This window comes from Pseudophryne corroboree, chromosome 4 (genome assembly GCF_028390025.1).
Source record: "Pseudophryne corroboree isolate aPseCor3 chromosome 4, aPseCor3.hap2, whole genome shotgun sequence".
Lineage (NCBI taxonomy): Eukaryota > Metazoa > Chordata > Amphibia > Anura > Myobatrachidae > Pseudophryne > Pseudophryne corroboree.
Window position 1 is genome coordinate 654,565,141 of NC_086447.1, and position 18,479 is coordinate 654,583,619.

Here is an 18,479-nt window from a genome sequence, read left to right on the forward strand (position 1 = left end):
GGGAATAAAGGGAGAGAGAGAAAATATAAGAGATACGAGAGGAATGAAAAAAACATAATAATAATAATAGTACCAATAGAATATAATAAAGACTACTTAGGGGTATATGCAATTAGCGGCGAATCGCGGCAATTTTTCGGCCGTTTTTTAATTCGACACAATTCGACCGTCTAATTTCGGCAAGTGGGTGCCAAAATTGACCATATTCAATAAAAAACGGATTCGACAGTCCCGCTGACGAAAAACGGCCGATTTGACGGATTTTGTTCCGATTTTTAAAAAAACGGGTAAAAACGGGAAAGAACACGAAAAAAAAATGCGTGGGGTCCCCCCTCCAAAGCATAACCAGCCTCGGGCTCTTCGAGCTGGTCCTGGTTCTAAAAATCCGGGGGAAAAATGGACAGGGGATCCCCCGTATTTTTAAAACCAGCACCGGACTCTGCGCCTGGTGCTGGTGCAAAAAATACGGGGGACAAAAAGAGTAGGGGTCCCCCGTATTTTTTACACCAGCATCGGGCTCCACTAGCTGGACAGATAATGCCACAGCCGGGGGTCACTTTTATACAGCGCCCTGCGGCCATGGCATTAAATATCCAACTAGTCACCCCTGGCCGGGGTACCCTGGGGGAGTGGGGACCCCTTCAATCAAGAGGTCCCCCCCCCAGCCACCCAAGGGCCAGGGGTGAAGCCCGAGGCTGTCCCCCCCCATCCAAGGGCTGCGGATGGGGGGCTGATAGCCTTGAGAAAATGACAAGAATATTGTTTTTTCCTGTAGTACTACAAGTCCCAGCAAGCCTCCCCCGCAAGCTGGTACTTGGAGAACCACAAGTACCAGCATGCGGGAGAAAAACGGGCCCGCTGGTACCTGTAGTACTACTGAAAAAAAAATACCCAAATAAAAACAGGAGACACACACCTTGAGAGTAAAACTTTATTGCACATCTGCCGACACACACATACTTACCTATGTTGACCCGTCAGCTGCCACGTCTACTGATCCGACGATCCGGGGTACCTGTGAATAAAATTATACTCACCTCAATCCAGTGTCCAGATATAAATCCTCGTACTTGGCAAAACAAATAAACGAACACCCGGACCAGCGGACTGAAAGGGGTCCCATGTTTTCACATGGGACCCTTTTCCCCGAATGCCGGGACCCCACGTGACTCATGTCACAGAGGTCCCTTCAGCCAATCAGGAAGCGCTACTTCGTTGGCTGTATGCGCGTGTGACCTCAGACAGCGCATCGCAAAGCCTCTCCATTACTGTCAATGGAGGGAACTTTGCCGTCAGCGGTGGGGTTACCCGCGGTCAGCCGCTGACCGCGGGTGACCTCACCGCTGACGCAAAGTTCCCACCATTGAGTATAATGGAGAGGCTCTGCGATGCGCTGTCTGACAGCTCAGACGTGCAGCCAATCAGCAGAGTGCCAGGACGTTGCGCTCGCTGATTGGCTTAAGAGACCTTTCTGTGACAGCAGTCACGGGGGGGGGGGGGTCTCTGCATTCGGGGAAAGGGGTTCCATGTGTAAACATGGGACCCCTCTCAGTCCGGCTTGGTCGGGTGTTCGTTTATTTGTTTTGCCAAGTACGAGGATTTATATCTGGACACTGGATTGAGGTGAGTATAATTTTATTCACAGGTACCCCGGATCGTCAGATCAGGAGACGTGGCAGTCGGCGGGTCAACATAGGTAAGTATGTGTGTGTCGGCAAGTGTGCAATAAAGTTTTACTCTCAAGGTGTGTGTCTCCTGTTTTTATTTGGGTATTTTTTTCCCAGTAGTACTACAGGTACCAGCGGGCCCGTTTTTCTCCCGCATGCTGGTACTTGTGGTTCTCCAAGTACCAGCATGCGGGGAGGCTTGCTGGGACTTGTAGTACTACAGGAAAAAACAATATTCTTGTCATTTTCTCAAGGCTATCAGCCCCCCATCCGCAGCCCTTGGATGGGGGGGACAGCCTCGGGCTTCACCCCTGGCCCTTGGGTGGCTGGGGGGGGGGACCCCTTGATTGAAGGGGTCCCCACTCCCCCAGGGTACCCCGGCCAGGGGTGACTAGTTGGATATTTAATGCCACGGCCGCAGGGCGCTGTATAAAAGTGACCCCTGGCTGTGGCATTATCTGTCCAGCTAGTGGAGCCCGATGCTGGTGTAAAAAATACGGGGGACCCCTACTCTTTTTGTCCCCCGTATTTTTTGCACCAGGCGCAGAGCCCGGTGCTGGCTTTAAAAATACGGGGGATCCCCTGTCCATTTCCCCCCCGGATTTTTAGAACCAGGACCGGCTCGAAGAGCCCGAGGCTGGTTATGCTTTGGAGGGGGGACCCCACGCCATTTTTTTTCGGGATTTTACCATTCCATTTAAAAAATAAAATATTATTTTTTTAAAAATATATAAATAATACTTGTGCCTCCCAAAAAGACAAACCAAGTACCTAATCCCTTCTAATATAAATAGATATGCTATTACCAATAAAAAAAACACCAAAACAAACATGTTTTAATTTTTTTTTATTAGATTCACCCACCAAAGTGTGGCGGATTGAAAATGACGAATTTACTGTCTAAAAGCACCGTTGTCGAATTTCCAAACTTCAATTGAATATACTTTTGTCGAATTGCCGCATTTGTAACATTGCAGAAAAGTCGAATTTGACAAATGTCGAATTTCAAAAAGTCGAATTTTGAAAGTCCGTTTTTTTGACGGAAAGTACTGAATTGCATTGTCGAATTATTTTTTTGGGCGAAAAAGTCCCGTTTTTCGACAATTTCGGGAATTCGACCGCAATTGCATATACCCCTTAATTGTAAAAGAGTTTAGGAGAATATCTGCTTATACAAAACTCATGTATGAAAAACTGAAGAGAGAAGGAGAAGCCAGATGAACCAACAGAAAAGATACCAGAGGCTGCTGACAATCACATTACAGTTTCACTCACCAGAGCGCATAGTGCCCTTTTTTTCGAATTTACATTCAGCCTATTCCAGAGGTTCCCAAACGCGGTCCTCAAGGCACCCCAACAGTCCAGGTTTTAGGTATATCCATGGCCCAGCACATGTGGTTAAATCAAATTGACTAAGGTGCTAATTAAGTCACCTGTGGCCAAGCATGGATACATTTAAAACCAGGACCGTTGGAGTGCCTTGAGGACTGCGTTTGGGAACCTCTGACCTATTCAATGCCTGTGCCTTTTTTTTGACTGGTCAAAAAATCTCCCCGGCGAAAACCAAGTGGATCGGCGAATTTGCTGCCGATCCACGTGTATTGTCGAATTTGAGGGTGTTTTCTACAGTCTTTGGGTCTGTTTTCACCCGTGCCGATTTGACAAAAAAAAAAGAAGAAGAAAAGGCATAGGTGAAAATGAATTAAATTGATTCTATTGAATACACTGAGGTTGAATTAGTGCCTATTTTCCGACTGTCTGAAAATTCGGCACTAATTGAATATACCCCTATATCAAAATCTTATGAGGCTCCTACAACACATGACATTATAATTTTTCGTTTTATATATAAATGTATATTATGTATAGAAATTACATTTAGAATTTTGTGTTTCCCCAGGTTTTATCATCAAGAGTTTAAAGACTATCCCAAAGAACGGAGAGCTTTGATTCCTTTCATTTTCTAAGCTAGTGAATATTTTTCTTATGCACCGTAACAAATCATTTAACTGTACATACTGTTTATTTTACTTGTTTTTATTATTTTTTTATACCAAATGTGAATTCCAAAATGTCTTTTTCATTTTATGATTCACATGCAACTGTATATATTTTTTAAATAATGAACTTTTGATTTATCAGATCATTCTCATAATGTATTGCATTTGTGTTCCAAACTCTGCCCTCTAGTGTTCATTCAAAAGAAAGCACAAGTAGGAGAAATGTATTCAAAGATAACTTGCTATTAATGTTCTTGATAATAAAGTTCCTGTAGGACTTTTCGAATTATGGCACACCAGAAAGGCTGTCTACTAGTTAAACTATAAATAACAGTATTTGGTCTTAAACTTACAAAACTCACGTACAATAAAAAATGCACTTATTTGAGTTCTTGTATTAAAGTGTGTCCTTTATTTTGGAGTAAAAGTGCTATAGTAAGCATTTGTTTAAAACCTGTAATCCATTTAATTAGGCAATTTGATTGTGAATTTCATGGGACATATTTAATGGGAAATATTTGCTACCATATTTAATTGGAAATATCTGCTACCACTTCTGTTCAAGCTCTGTTCAAATACCCATGGTATTTTTTTTTTCTTTAACGAACTGACGTTCAAATCACTAACTTTTTACCCAGTGGAGTAAGATTCAGTTGGAACATATAGCAGGATATTCAATTGTGTGAAAAGTCGGTTGGGTGCCTGTTTTTTTCCTGTCTATTAGATAGGAAAAAACAGACACCCAACTGACTTTTCAAACAATCGAATACCCCCATAGAGTTGCTAATAGTTTACAGATATGTAAACAATATATAAGTAATTAAGTAACCTGATACCTCTTATAATGAAAAACACTACTTCCCTATTGTATCTGTAATCAGGGTTGGACTGACCCACAGTGGCACAGGGGAAACCCCTGGCGGCCCCACTGCTTGGGGGCCCACCTCCTACTCTAAGACTCAGGTTCAAGGCTGTGCACTTGAATTACACCTTATATATATGTAACCTTATACTACACAGGACTATGGTGTATTTTCTACAGTGCATTGCTGTTATTAATCTTGTACATTGCACATAGAGGCGGAACTACCGCTAGTGCAACCAGTGCGTTGCACTGGGGCCCGCCTCTGTCCAGAGGCCCAAAGCATGTAATGAGTCAAACCGACTCATTACATGCCACTGTGTGCTGCGGGCAACCGCTGCCCGCAGCGCACAGCCGCCCGGAGAAGAGAGGAGCAGCGGTACGGGGGAAGGAGGAGGAGGGAGGTGGAGGAGGCAACCGCAGCAGCGCTTTGTTACTGGTTGAGGCGCTGCTGCTGCTGCCCCTCTGCTTCACTATAGGCTGTCTTCCGAGAACAGCCTATAGTGAAGCAGAGGGGCAGCAGCAGCAGCGCCTCCACCAATAACACAGCGCTGCTGCGGCTCCCTCCTCCACCTCCCTCCTCCTGCTACTCTCCTGCCCGGGAATCGTCAAGCTGCACCGAGGAGCCTGAGCAAGCGGAGAGGGTAAGTATAATTCTTCTTTCTTTCTGTTTCTTTCTTTCTTTCTGTCTTTCTTTCTTTCTTTCTTTCTTTCTTTTTCTTTCTTTCTTTCTTTCTTTCTTTCTTTCTTTCTTTCTTTCTTTCTGTCTGTCTGTCTGTCTGTCTTTCTTTCTTTCTTTCTTTCTTTCTTTCTGTCTGTCTGTCTGTCTGTCTGTCTTTCTTTCTTTCTTTCTTTCTTTCTTTCTGTTTTTCTGTCTTTCTTTCTTTCTGTCTTTCTTTCTTTCTGTCTTTCTTTCTTTCTTTCTTTCTTTCTTTCTTTCTTGCTTTCTTTCTGTCTTTCTTTCTTTCTTTCTTTCTGTCTTTCTTTCTTTCTTTCTTTCTTTCTTTCTTTCTTTCTTTCTTGCTTTCTTGCTTTCTTTCTGTCTTTCTTTCTTTGTTGGGACTGCCTGCCGCAATGTGTAAAAAGAGGGAATCTGCCTGCCGCTATGTGTAAAAATGGGGAATCTGCCTGCCGCTATGTGTAAAAATGGGGAATCTGCCTGCCGCTATGTGTAAAAATGGGGAATCTGCCTGCCGCAATGTGTAAAAAGGGGGAATCTGCCTGCCGTAATGTGTAAAAAGGGGGACGCTGTCTGCCGTAATGTGTAACAAGGGCACGCTGTCTGCCGTAATGTGTAAAAAGGGGGACGCTGTCTGCCGTTATGTGTAAAAAGTGTACGCTGTCTGCCGCTATGTTTAACAAGGGCACGCTGTCTGCCGTTATGTGTAAAAAGTGTACGCTGTCTGCCGCTATGTGTAACAAGGGCACGCTGTCTGCCGCTATGTGTAAAAAGGGGACGCTGTCTGCCGTTATGTGTAAAAAGTGCACGCTGTCTGCCGTAATGTGTAAAAAGGGGGACGCTGTCTGCCGTAATGTGTAAAAAGGGGACGCTGTCTGCCGTAATGTGTAAAAAGAGGAATCTGTCTGCTGTAAGGTGTAAAAGGGTCTCTACCTGGTGTAGTGGTGCTACTGTGCGGCGTAATTTGAATAATGGAGACTACTGTGCACCGTTTTCTGAATTGGTATTATTTTGTGGCCACACCCCTTCCCCACGAAGCCACGCCACTATGTATTTTTGCGCGCGCCTACGACGCGCACTGCCCCTGTTTTGCATGCAGGAGTGGGGCTCCGATGCCGTTTCTTGCACACAGTGCAAAAATGTCTAGTTACAGCACTGTTGATAGATATCCATTTCTTTGGCCCTGAGCAGCAGGGCCAAATTAACAGCAGTGTAGGCCCCTGGGCACAGCAATGCACTGGGCCCCCTACCCATCCTCCAGCGGTAGGGGTGGGGGGTGCTATCAGCGCAGCTTTGATGTCCCACGGGCAGTAGGGGGTGTTCTATCTTCTGCTCAGCATGTAACAGTAATTTCTGCTATTTACTCCTTTACTGCACAGATGGGGCTAAACTGTAGAAGGGGACATTGGGCTGAATGAAGAAGCCCTGGTACATGACTTCCAGGGTGGTAGGGGGTGTTTAATACGTAGAGGAGGGGTGGATAGTGGAGTTGGCTTAATATTTATCATTTTCCGGTGGGAGGGAAGCTTGCTGGACTGCAGATATCTCAAGTTCCTGAAAATATATTTCTTAGCTTTGAATGGGATAACAAACTAGAGAGTCCCACCTTTCAGAAGGTTCTGGGGACTTGGGGATCAGAGTTCAGGAGCCAAAGCAATTCACCAACAAAAATCTAAAACTGCATATAAGACAAGCTGCCAGTGTCCACTGAAAGCAGAGACGCACAGCTTTTGGCATATAACCTCAGAAATACTCTAAGTCAGACAAAACCCAAGATATCAGGCTGGGAAGAGCAATTATAAAGTGTTAGGCGCCGGGGTCCGCGATGTCCTCGCGGCCCGGTGCCTAGCAACTAGGGACGCCGAGCGTGCTAGCCGCCGGGTCCCTAGCAACGCTGGGACGCCGTGCGCGCGTAGCCGCCGGCTCCCTAGCAATGCAGGGACGCCGGGCGCGCTGAGCCGCCTGGACCCTAGCAACGGGGACGCCACGGGCGGACCGCGTTCCCCGTTGCAGGGTCAATTTAACAACACACACACACACTGGTTTTCTGGGCGTGCAGCAGGGCAGCTGCACAGCATTTAGGGTAATCAGATTCTGAACATCTGATTGGAGGACTCATTGCTAAATACCTTCTCAGTGCTTCACACAGACGCCGGTAATAGCTTCCTGCATGCTGCTTAGGTTTGCTGAACGTCTGTTCCAGTCCTGCTGTGTCCGGTCATTCCTGTCCGCAGAGGTCCTGAATCTTGGAGTTGTCATCTCATCCCAAGAAGTCTTCTGGTCCCTTATTGTCCGCAACGATCGCCAGAGAATCTCGTGTGGTGTTCGTGAGTTGCGGCTTTGCCGTGTGCTGCGGCTCAGCCCGCTTTATTTTGTATTCTGTTTCGGAGCATTGCGGAGGGTTCCGCTTCCACAAGTCCTCTCCGGAACTCGGCGGTGCCGGGTAGAAGAGTGGACAAGTGGGTATTTTGGTTGTCCTTTTGCCCGACCGTTTTTCCGGTGATAGAAAAGAATTTTTTTAATTTTAAAGAATCCTGTAAACTTTATTTTCGTTTAAGACCTACATCCTCTGGTAATGAATCTCAGCGGGTTGGGATTATTATTTCTTTACTCCAGGGGGATCCTCAGACCTGGGCATTTGGTTTAAGAGCAGAGGATCCTGCGTTGTTATCTGTAGACGCCTTTTTTAAGTCTTTAGGGCTCTTGTATGATGACCCAGATAGAGAGGCGTCCGCTGAGAGTCAGCTGCGCGCTCTCAAACAAGGTAGAAATCCTGCGGAGGTTTATTGTACCGAGTTTCGCCGTTGGTCGAACGACTGTGGCTGGAATGACCCGGCCCTGCGCAGTCAGTTTCGCCTCGGTTTATCTGAATTTATTAAAGACAGTCTCCTCCAGTACTCCGCTCCTGAGACTCTCGATAAACTAATGGAGCTTGCTATAAAGATTGATCGTCGTCCGCGAGAGCGGAGGGCTGAAAGAGGAACATCTGTAAGGTCTAGTCCTTGTGTATATTCTTTTCCAGAGGACGTCGAGGAGCCCATGCAGATGGGTCTCTCTCGGCTGTCTCCTGAGGAAAATACCAGAAGACAAAATTCCGGTCTTTGTTTATACTGTGGTGGTAAGGGACATTTTGCTCGTAATTGCCCGAACAAGTCGGGAAACGCTTTGACCAAGTGAATTGTGAGGGGGTTCACATAGGTCTGCAGCTTATCTCCTCGAACAACTCTCTTTTAGTCCCTGTAAAGGTTTCCTTTGGCAGCCTCAGTTCTTTGGTGTCGGCTTTTGTCGACAGTGGAGCAGCAGGAAACTTTATGGATTTAACTTGGGCTAAGACTTTAGGCATTCCGCAGTTACCATTAGATAGATGTATCACCATGCACGGCTTAGATGGTGGTCCGCTTTCCAACGGGGTAATTACTCACCGTACACCTCCAGTAGTACTTACAGTAGGAGCCTTACATTCCGAAGATATTGAATTCTACCTTACACATTGCCCGGCAGTTCCTGTTGTTCTGGGTCACCCTTGGCTGGCCTTTCATAATCCCACCATTGATTGGCGGTCCGGGGAGATTTCCCAATGGGGTACATTTTGTGCTAACGAATGTATTTCGTATCCAGTCAGAGTTGCAGCAATCATTCCAGAGCTCATTCCTGTGGAATACCAAGAGTTTGCCGATGTCTTCTCCAAAGGCAATGCGGACATTCTGCCTCCCCATCGGCCTTATGATTGTGCAATTGAGTTAGTTCCAGGTGCCACTTTGCCTAAGGGGAGATTATATGCCTTGTCTGGGCCAGAAACTACGGCCATGAATAATTATATTCAAGAAAGCCTAAAGAAGGGATTTATTCACTACTGAATGTCGACCTGAAGATATACGCGAAAATATTAGCTAACCGTCTGGGACCCCTGATGCCCGGTCTGGTCCATCCGGATCAGGTCGGCTTCATCCCCGGACGCCAGGCACCTGATAACACTAGAAGGGCCATAGATCTAATATACTCGATTCAAAAAAGGAAATCTCCCTCTCTCATCCTGGCTCTCGATGCGGAAAAGGCCTTCGACCGTATATCGTGGTCTTTCGCCTTTGCAGTCCTTGACAAAATGGGATTCTCCGGAGAATTTTTGGAAGGGATCAAAGCACTTTACCGCTCCCCATCGGCCCAGGTTATGGTTAACGGTGTCTCCTCCTCCAGTTTTGGGATTGCCAACGGTACCAGGCAGGGATGCCCCCTTTCCCCTTTGATCTTCGCACTAGTCATGGAGCCCCTAGCAGCAAGAATCCGTAACAACAATTCTATTCGTGGAATATCCACAGGCCTATCCGAACATAAGATAGCATTATATGCCGACGATGTCCTGATCTCCCTCACAGACCCAGCCCAATCTCTCCCCGCCCTCTTATCCGAGATCACCTCATACTCCCAGTTCTCTGGATATAAAATAAATGTTAACAAAACAGAGGTCCTCAACTTTTATATCCCAGCAGCTCTCAAACAGGACCTTCAGAACACCCTCCCATGCAACTGGTACACAAAGAAAATCAAATACCTCGGTGTGTATCTGACCCACCATCACCACCAACTTTTCCAAGCAAATTATCCCAGTTTATTGCAGACAATCAAAGAGGATTTGGTGGAATGGTCCAGCTACTTTATATCATGGATAGGCAGAATTAACTCCGTCAAGATGAGCGTACTCCCCCGGCTTTTGTATTTATTTCAGACCCTCCCGATTTATGTCCCTACCTACGTGTTCAAGACCCTGCAACGCCAATCCTCCCTTTTTATCTGGAACCATAAGCGTCCCCGCGTTAGACTTAAATTGCTTCAACGCCCCTCCAGAGACGGAGGCCTGGGTATTCCGGACTGTAAGAAATATTTCTATGCTGCACAACTTGCTCAATGCGCACAATGGTGCAACGAGGGAGGGACACGAAAGGTCTGGGTGGGGATAGAGGCAGAGGAGACGGGCCTAGCTACATTATCCTCCCTATTGTGGCTTCACCGAAACCAGCGCCCACGCGCGGCCCTCTCGCACCCCGTAGTAAGCCGCTCATTAGCGACATGGGATCTAACAAATAGACGGTTCAGTTTAGCCCCATACCCATCCCCGCTAATTCCGTCATTTCACAACCCAGCCTTTCCTCCAGGCATGGGTAAAGCCTCGCATACATTTTGGCGCTCGAGTGGTATACTATACGTTAACGATATCACCTCCAATGCTACCTTCCCACAATTCGCGGATATCCGTGAAGGAACAGTAATCCCCTCTTCGGACTTCTTCCGCTACCTACAAATCAGACACTTCCACTCCACCATTACCACTACCCTCCTCCACAGACATTTATCCCCCTTCGAATACATTTGCTGGAAACGCACCAATACCAAGGGCCTCATATCAGATATTTACACCTTACTTGACGACTACCCCATTACATCCCAAGCCCCTCACGAAGCGGCATGGGAAAAGGAACTAGGAGTAACTATAGACAATGAAGACTGGGTAGATATATGGGACAATGCGGCTTCCAGCTCTATCTGTGTGAGAATTAAAGAAAACATCTATAAACTACTCTACCGCTGGTACTATGTCCCTGCCCGTCTACACACCATGTTCCCCAACACTCCAGATGGTTGCTGGAGGGGTTGCACGGACAGTGGCTCTTTCTTACACATATGGTGGGCCTGCCCTAAAATTCACAAAATATGGGGTGAACTCATTACATTGCTTTCGCGCTTACTTGACATCTCTATCCCCCATGACCCCCAATACTTCTTGCTCCCTATGTCTCTCCCAACCCTCAATAGACACCAAAACAAACTATTTCGACATGTAGTTTCGGCAATGACTTGCCAAATTGCCACAGACTGGAAGAACCTGACCCCCTCACCAATGCCGGTGATAATCTCCCGGATATGGTATGTCCACAAAATGGAATATATGACCGCAGTCATACGTAACACCTCGAAACAATTTGACAAAGTATGGTCCCCGTGGCTAAACCTACAACAAGCCTCCTCCCCATTTGTAGCCTGACGCGGTACTCCACGGTCCGGCCCGCCTCCTGCCCCAGAGGACCACCCCTCCACTCCCCCTCTACTCCCCCCTCCTTTTCTCTCCGACTGGAGGCGCTCAGCCTCACCTGCTTTTCTGTCCCCTTTTACTCGATTTCTAAGTATTCTTTTCTTCTCATTGCCTCCGCTGACTCTCTATGACGGAAGGCCACTCCGTTGCCGAGAGTTCCCCACCGCATACATCTTAATTTTACTCTTTTAAAATTAGGGGAAAACAAAAACAAAAAAAGGATCAATTATTTTGTTGTTGTAACAATTTATTGTAACTACATTTGTTCTTTAAACACCCAAATTGTCCGGGTGCTCTGTTACCAATGTAATCTTATTGTGATCCACCCAATAAATTGTGTTTAAAAAAAAAAAAAAAGAAGGGATTTATTAGACCATCAAAATCTCCTTTAAGTGCAGGTTTTTTCTTTGTGGAGAAAAAAGATGGCTCGCTTAGACCATGCATTGATTTTAGGGCCCTGAATAAGATCTCCGTTAAAAACACCTATCCTTTGCCGTTAATTTCTGTACTTTTTGATCAGTTACGTTCTGCTGTGATTTTTTCTAAAATTGACCTTAGATGAGATTACAACCTCATCCGAATTAAATCTGGGGATGAGTGGAAGACGGCTTTCAGCACTCAGTCGGGTCACTACGAATACCTGGTGATGCCGTTCGGCCTGTCTAATGCTCCGGCAGTTTTTCAAGACCTCATTAACGATGTTCTCCGTGACTTCCTAGGGAAATTCGTGGTCGTTGTCAAAGTCAGAAAAATATCTCTATGCACACTACCATATTTGCACCTCACACAGGTCCGTGCTGCGCATGCGTACGCTCTCCCGTACGTGCGCATACTCACAGTCGCGGGCACCCGCAGGCGCATGGTATGCGTATTTACGGTAGAGTTTATGTGGTTGTAGCGTACGACTCAATCATTACATATTTTCACTAATAATGTATTTTGTAGATCATGGTCCCTTTGATAGATTCTGAAAGTTTGGTTAATATAGAATGTTTATGAACAGAGGAATCCCTCTTTGTTTGATACGAAGGGTCAGACAGGAGTAATACAGTGGTGTTTAGTATCCATCGGAAGAATATTTAATTAGAAATATTCCGGTGTTGGTTTGAAGCAGATCAATCGCTCGTGCGAATAGTTATGGACATAAGAAGTTTATGAACATTTACTTTATTTGCACTTTATTACCCATGCGGCGGGAAACCCAGTTTCCCTCCCACCTGAGCAGTTGGAAATAGTCACAGCCCACCTGTATGAATCAACCTATGACCTTTTGTTATAATGCGAAGCCGAATTCCTGTGTCCAATGAACAATGAGATTGTAGGGACCATTGAATTGTATTGTGTGTGGGGCATAAATAGCAGGCCGACCATATCCAACTTCACTCTCTTCAACGGTTCTCATTGCTGATAATCGGGAGCTGGATATCGAGGCGCATGCGATCGTTCCCCTTGTGCGTAAGTTCTCTCCGTAATCATATTGTCTTACTGTGAGCCATTTCTCTCTCTCCCTCTCTTCTCTTTCTCTCGTATTTTTCCTTGATTAGACTTGAATTGTATTGTATTGTATTTCCTGTGTAGTTATCTGGTTAGTTGGTTTATGTTATATTGTAGTGTATGCTTTGTACTGTGATTCCTTTTGCAAGTATAATAGTCATAATACACATAATAGGTTTCGGACCCTAAGCCCAGGTATCTGTGTATTCTTTATAGTGTTAAGTACTCCCTGAGCATCGGTGACACTCAAGCAGCTTTGTAGTTAATCAGGTTACACAAGGTTGCACTTACACTTTGTCTCTACATTAAGGTTTGCTGTGTATTTCATTGCTAAAGGTATAGATATAAAGGTTTAACGTTGTGAGCGTCTGCATCGCTGGTGATCTCCTCATGGTCCCGAGCGCTGCTACGCTATAGCGAATCATTACGATAAGTCAACAGCCAATAGTCTGCCTGCCTGCGATCACTTGGCCGTGAGTGAACGTGACGCCTGAGCGTCTCGATCACGGCTAAGCGATCGATACGCAACTTGCGTACTCTTACGGTACTTCTTACGTAGATAGCGTACAGTGTTCTTAGACCTCATAAAGGGTTATATACACGATAAATATTTAGCTTTATCAATTGGCGGCTCGTCCTGTCCTTCACATATCTGCACTAGGTAGATCAGCAGACATTATCCCTCAGCAAAGGGCGGGAGGTTGTCTCGTAGTGCTGACGGGATAAGCGTCTGCTTCGCTTAGATAAAAGAGTGCTGAAGGAATCCGGGAACCGGAGGTAAGAACAAAACGCTAGTGTCTTTTAAAACTGTATTTTTCTGTCTTGCGTACACACGCACGCACACATATATATCTGCATTTCTTTTTCTTTTTCATTTTCGTATATCACTCTCCTGTCTGCCAGTTTTATAGTCGATAGAAGTGCTAAAAAAAAAAAGATTTGCCGTTATTTCATAGTTTAAGAGTAAAGGTAATATAGTTAAAAGATAGACAAACACAGTTTTGCCTGGGAGATAAGGCGAAGTCAGTGTGTTGTGTGGTAGATGACCAGGGATCATCTACATTGATAAAAATATAAATTGTGTTACGGTGGATCTTTGCTTTGCGTACACGTGTCCCTAACAAAAGACTTGTGTACGCAATCCAAAGGCAGACGCACGCAGCGTACATTACGCAACGGAGCGTCCGGTTACGCCCACGTAGCTCAAGTCACGATAAGTTGATTTTTAACGCAACGCGGTAAGTAACGCAAAGCGGTAAATAGCGCCACAGGCGATAAATAACGCAAGTCTATTTTTGGAAATCCAAAATTTAAATTAACAGATCCTGCTCCTAATTGGTAACACAGCTGGGCTAAAGAAAAATTTCTGCGCAGAAATAGAAATAGAAGCAAAAGTGTACATGTGATGAGTGAGTGTTTTTGTATTACATAAGTTTATATAACTTAAAGGTTGAACCACAAGAAAAGTCGAGTACTCGTGAGGTACACGCGTGTAAGTGACGTGCACGGTGGCTAGGGAGGCATCCTTGGTTAAACATAATATTTGAGCATTAGAGTATAGCGGACCAGTATAGAACAAGACCAGGAGGTCAGACCAGGAGGTCGTACAGAACAAGACCAGGAGGTCATAGTAGACCAGCAGGTCCAGGTACAGTAAACAGGGAAGTCCGCTATACAGTTCAGAGGCACAACACCAAGAGAAGGGTTGGTGCAAGACCCATATAGGCCGTACAAGCTCTGGCTGAAGGAATTCGCAGTCGTAAGTTTCGATTCCATTGGTCTTTCCGTACACAAGCTTAGTTGTTTGTGTACTGAACGACTGGACCGCACGTAATTGTGTACAGTAGTTAGTAATCTGACCTAGTACCATTAGAGTAAAGGGGTCACAAACGCTATTTGTACATTCTGACGTGATTTGTGTAATTTTTTATTTTTCAAGAAGGGAAGTTCGCTGGTCACTCAGGAACTATCTGACAAACCTCACCTTTACTGGAAAGAGTAAGTGTTCTGCGGATAACCCTCGCATGTTCCAGTAAACAACGGTTTTTATAGGTGCCCTGGGTCGAGTGCGCCAGCACCATATCGGTGTGATCAGGTCGCATTGGTCGGCGTGGGCGAGTGAGTGGGGTACTCGGTAAACCGCCACCGTCAGCCTATTGTGAACAATCTGGTTTTCTGTAAGGGTTCGCTGAAGACCTTGATATAGAGATCAGAGGTAGAGCAAGCAACGCCTGCAGAGTTATGGGGGCCAGTTGTTCAGGTAGGGGGCGATCAACCTCGGTTCGGGTTGATTCAGTGGTCCGACCAATTGGGTCGGCCAGGTATATCATGTGTGAGAAATATGGAAGTCACACAGAGGTTTTATGTGATGAATGGGAGAGAATGACGGTACAAGACCGGGAGAAATTCCCAAGAATAGGTAGCTTCAGCCCAGAGGTGTTACAAAATTTAAGGAGGAGGATATGTCTCATAAAATCAACAAAGAGACGAGTTCAGCATTATGATTATTTACAGTTGTGGCAACAGGAAGGTGAGATACAGAGAGGTTTGGCTCAGGCGGCGGGATCTGGCTCTAACAGAAAACTGATTGCCACGGCCCCGCCGCCACCATATATATCAGGAGAGAAGTTGATTACGGAGAAAGACGCACTAAGGTGTAACACAAAATCACTTAGTAACTGTGTAAATGTTAATGATAATGTTAACCCATTAACCCATGCAAGTATTAACCCGTGCAAGTTGTACCCTGTTTTGAACTTTCCTCAGGAGTGTGATCAAGAGGACGAAGCGACAACGATTTCAGCGCTCTCTCTAGCAGCCACCATAGCAGAGACCACAGTAGGCACAGCAACACCCACGAGACTAGTAAAGGCCCCTAGCGGAGGGATAGGTGAGGTCGTATCAACTGGTAAGTACGGCACCATGCATTATGCTGAGACTATTTCACCACAAGCTGTAGAATCTACACAGAATGAGGTTGTTAGAATTACTCCTGTTAGGGTAATAGCAGTTCCCAATGGGAAAACAGATGTATCAGTAGCCACTCCCATAAGGAACATTGCCATGTACAGCCCATTTTCCCGAATGGAATTAAGGACCATAGTGTCTGAATTCCCTGACCCTAGAAAAGATTTAGTTGCCAGCCAAAAATACATCACAGACTTAGGAAACACTTTGGAGCCCAATAATAAAGATTGGCAGATATTGCTAAAAGCTTGTTTACCCTCCAATGTCGACTCAGCTCAATTTTTAGCTGATTGTGGACTAGATTTGGATGTACCTCTTACAGATGTGTACAACAAAGATAACGTAAGAAGGATAAACTTACAGGCCCTCATTCCGAGTTGTTCGCTCGGTATTTTTCATCGCATCGCAGTGAAAATCCGCTTAGTACGCATGCGCAATGTTCGCACTGCGACTGCGCCAAGTAACTTTACTATGAAGAAAGTATTTTTACTCACGGCTTTTTCTTCGCTCCGGCGAACGTAATGTGATTGACAGGAAATGGGTGTTACTGGGCGGAAACACGGCGTTTCAGGGGCGTGTGGATGAAAACGCTACCGTTTCCGGAAAAAACGCAGGAGTGGCCGGAGAAACGGTGGGAGTGCCTGGGCGAACGCTGGGTGTGTTTGTGACGTCAACCAGGACCGACAAGCACTGAAATGATCGCACAGGCAGAGTAAGTCTGGAGCTACTCTGAAACTGCTAAGTAGTTAGTAATCGCATTATTGCGAATACATCGGTCGCAATTTTAAGAAGCTAAGATTCACTCCCAGTAGGCGGCGGCTTAGCGTGTGTAACTCTGCTAAATTCGCCTTGCGACCGATCAACTCGGAATGAGGGCCACAGTTAAAGGAGCATTTCCCAGCAGTTGTTAAATGGAACAAAATATTTTCCATTAAACAAAAAGAGTCAGAAACAGCTGCAGAATATTTCCACCGGGCACTATTAGAAATGGCAAAGTACACTGGTATAGAGGACATTAGGACAAATCCAAACCATCGAGAAGTAGTAGTATCTGTACTAATGGATGGTTTGAAGGAAACCTTAAAGGCAAGGGTACAGACCACGCAACCATGTTGGCGAGGTCTGTCAGTGTCCACTTTGAGAGAGGCTGCTATTGATCACGACCGAAACATCACCAGACACAGGGAGTCGCAGAGTGATAAGCTAATGTCAGTAAGTATACAGGCTCTGACCACAAAGCAGCCTGCGTATGTACCATCCAACCCTGTGGGTAAGTCAACTATGATAACATGTTATTCTTGTCAAAGACAGGGGCACTATGCACGAGACTGTAGAGCGAAAAATTCGCAAAGATCATACCAACCCCCTAGACAACGACACGACACACGACATTGGGAGCAAGGTCCGCAGAAACGGAGTTATGAGCCACATACAGGGGAAACAAAAAGATATCCCCCAAACAGAGACTGGCATGCCTCTGGTAGTTCCCAACTATCTCCCTCACAAATAGTTGCTGCCAGCGGGATTCAGGGAGGTCACCATACCCAATAGGGGTGTGGCCATACCTGTAATCTGCAGCCAGTGAAATTGATTGCCAACCTTGAAAGTGAACCCGAGGTCGCAATTAATGTAGCTGGTAAAACTTTAAACTTTCTTGTAGACACAGGGGCGGCCAAGTCAGTGATAAATTCGACAGTGGGCATGAGAACCACTGGTAGGACAATTCCAGCCGTGGGAGTAACAGGAGTAGTCCAGCACTACCCTGTTAGCAAACCAGCCGAGATTACAATAGGGCCTTTGCATACCAAGCATTCCTTTTTGCTGGCTGCATCGGCACCAACCAATCTCCTGGGAAGAGACTTACTGTGTAAAATGGGGTGCGTCATTTATTGTACTCCTGAAGGTGTATTCTTGGACATACCTGAGAAACACGCTCAGGAAGTGCGAGACATGTTAGACTCCCCATCAAAATTAATGTCACATACCATTATGACAAATAGGAATCCATCCCAAGTAGAAGAGATGACATCTCAGATACCAGAGTCACTTTGGACAAAAGACGGACAGGACACTGGATTAATGGCAAACGTAGCTCCAGTAGTTGTACAAGTGAAAGATGGTAGGATAGCTCCAAAAATCCCACAGTATCCTCTGAAGCCAGAGGTGGAGTTAGGAGTTTACCCAGTAATAGAGCGCTTGCTACAACAGGGCATTCTGGTAAGAACGTCCAGCACTGCCAATAGTCCCATCTTCCCTGTTAAGAAGAGTGGGGGGAGGGGTTACAGGCTAGTGCAGGATCTAAGGGGGATTAACAAAATAGTTGAGAGTCAGTTCACCGTAGTGCCAAATCCAGCTGTCATCTTGCAAATCCCTCCCACTGCCAAATTTTTCACCGTTATTGACCTCTGCTCCGCTTTCTTTTCGGTACCTCTGCACCCTGACAGCCAATATTTGTTTGCATTCACATACAGAGGAGTCCAATACACGTGGACTCGATTTCCCCAAGGTTTCATAGATAGTCCAAGTATATTTTCTCAGGCTTTGCATGATTGTTTACAGTCTTTCCAACCAGACAGTGGATCAGTATTGATACAGTATGTGGACGATTTATTACTGTGTTCAGATTCACTGGAAGCATCTCTGAAGGATACGAAACAGCTCCTGTTTCATCTTTCAGACACCGGACACAAGGTGTCCAAAGACAAGTTGCAATTATGCCAAACTA

At 45.7% G+C, this 18,479-nt stretch overlaps 1 protein-coding gene across 1 annotated transcript in view; it reads left to right on the forward strand.

The window, feature by feature from the left end:
• Nucleotides 1-4,055, forward strand: part of SRD5A2 (steroid 5 alpha-reductase 2) — a 93,740-nt gene extending 89,685 nt beyond the window's left edge. The window contains exon 5 of the mRNA XM_063919759.1: nt 3,568-4,055. Coding sequence (XP_063775829.1) covers nt 3,568-3,634 — 67 coding nt within the window. The 3' untranslated portion in view covers nt 3,635-4,055. The remainder of the gene's footprint in view (nt 1-3,567) is intronic.
• Nucleotides 4,056-18,479: the final 14,424 nt, after the last annotated feature.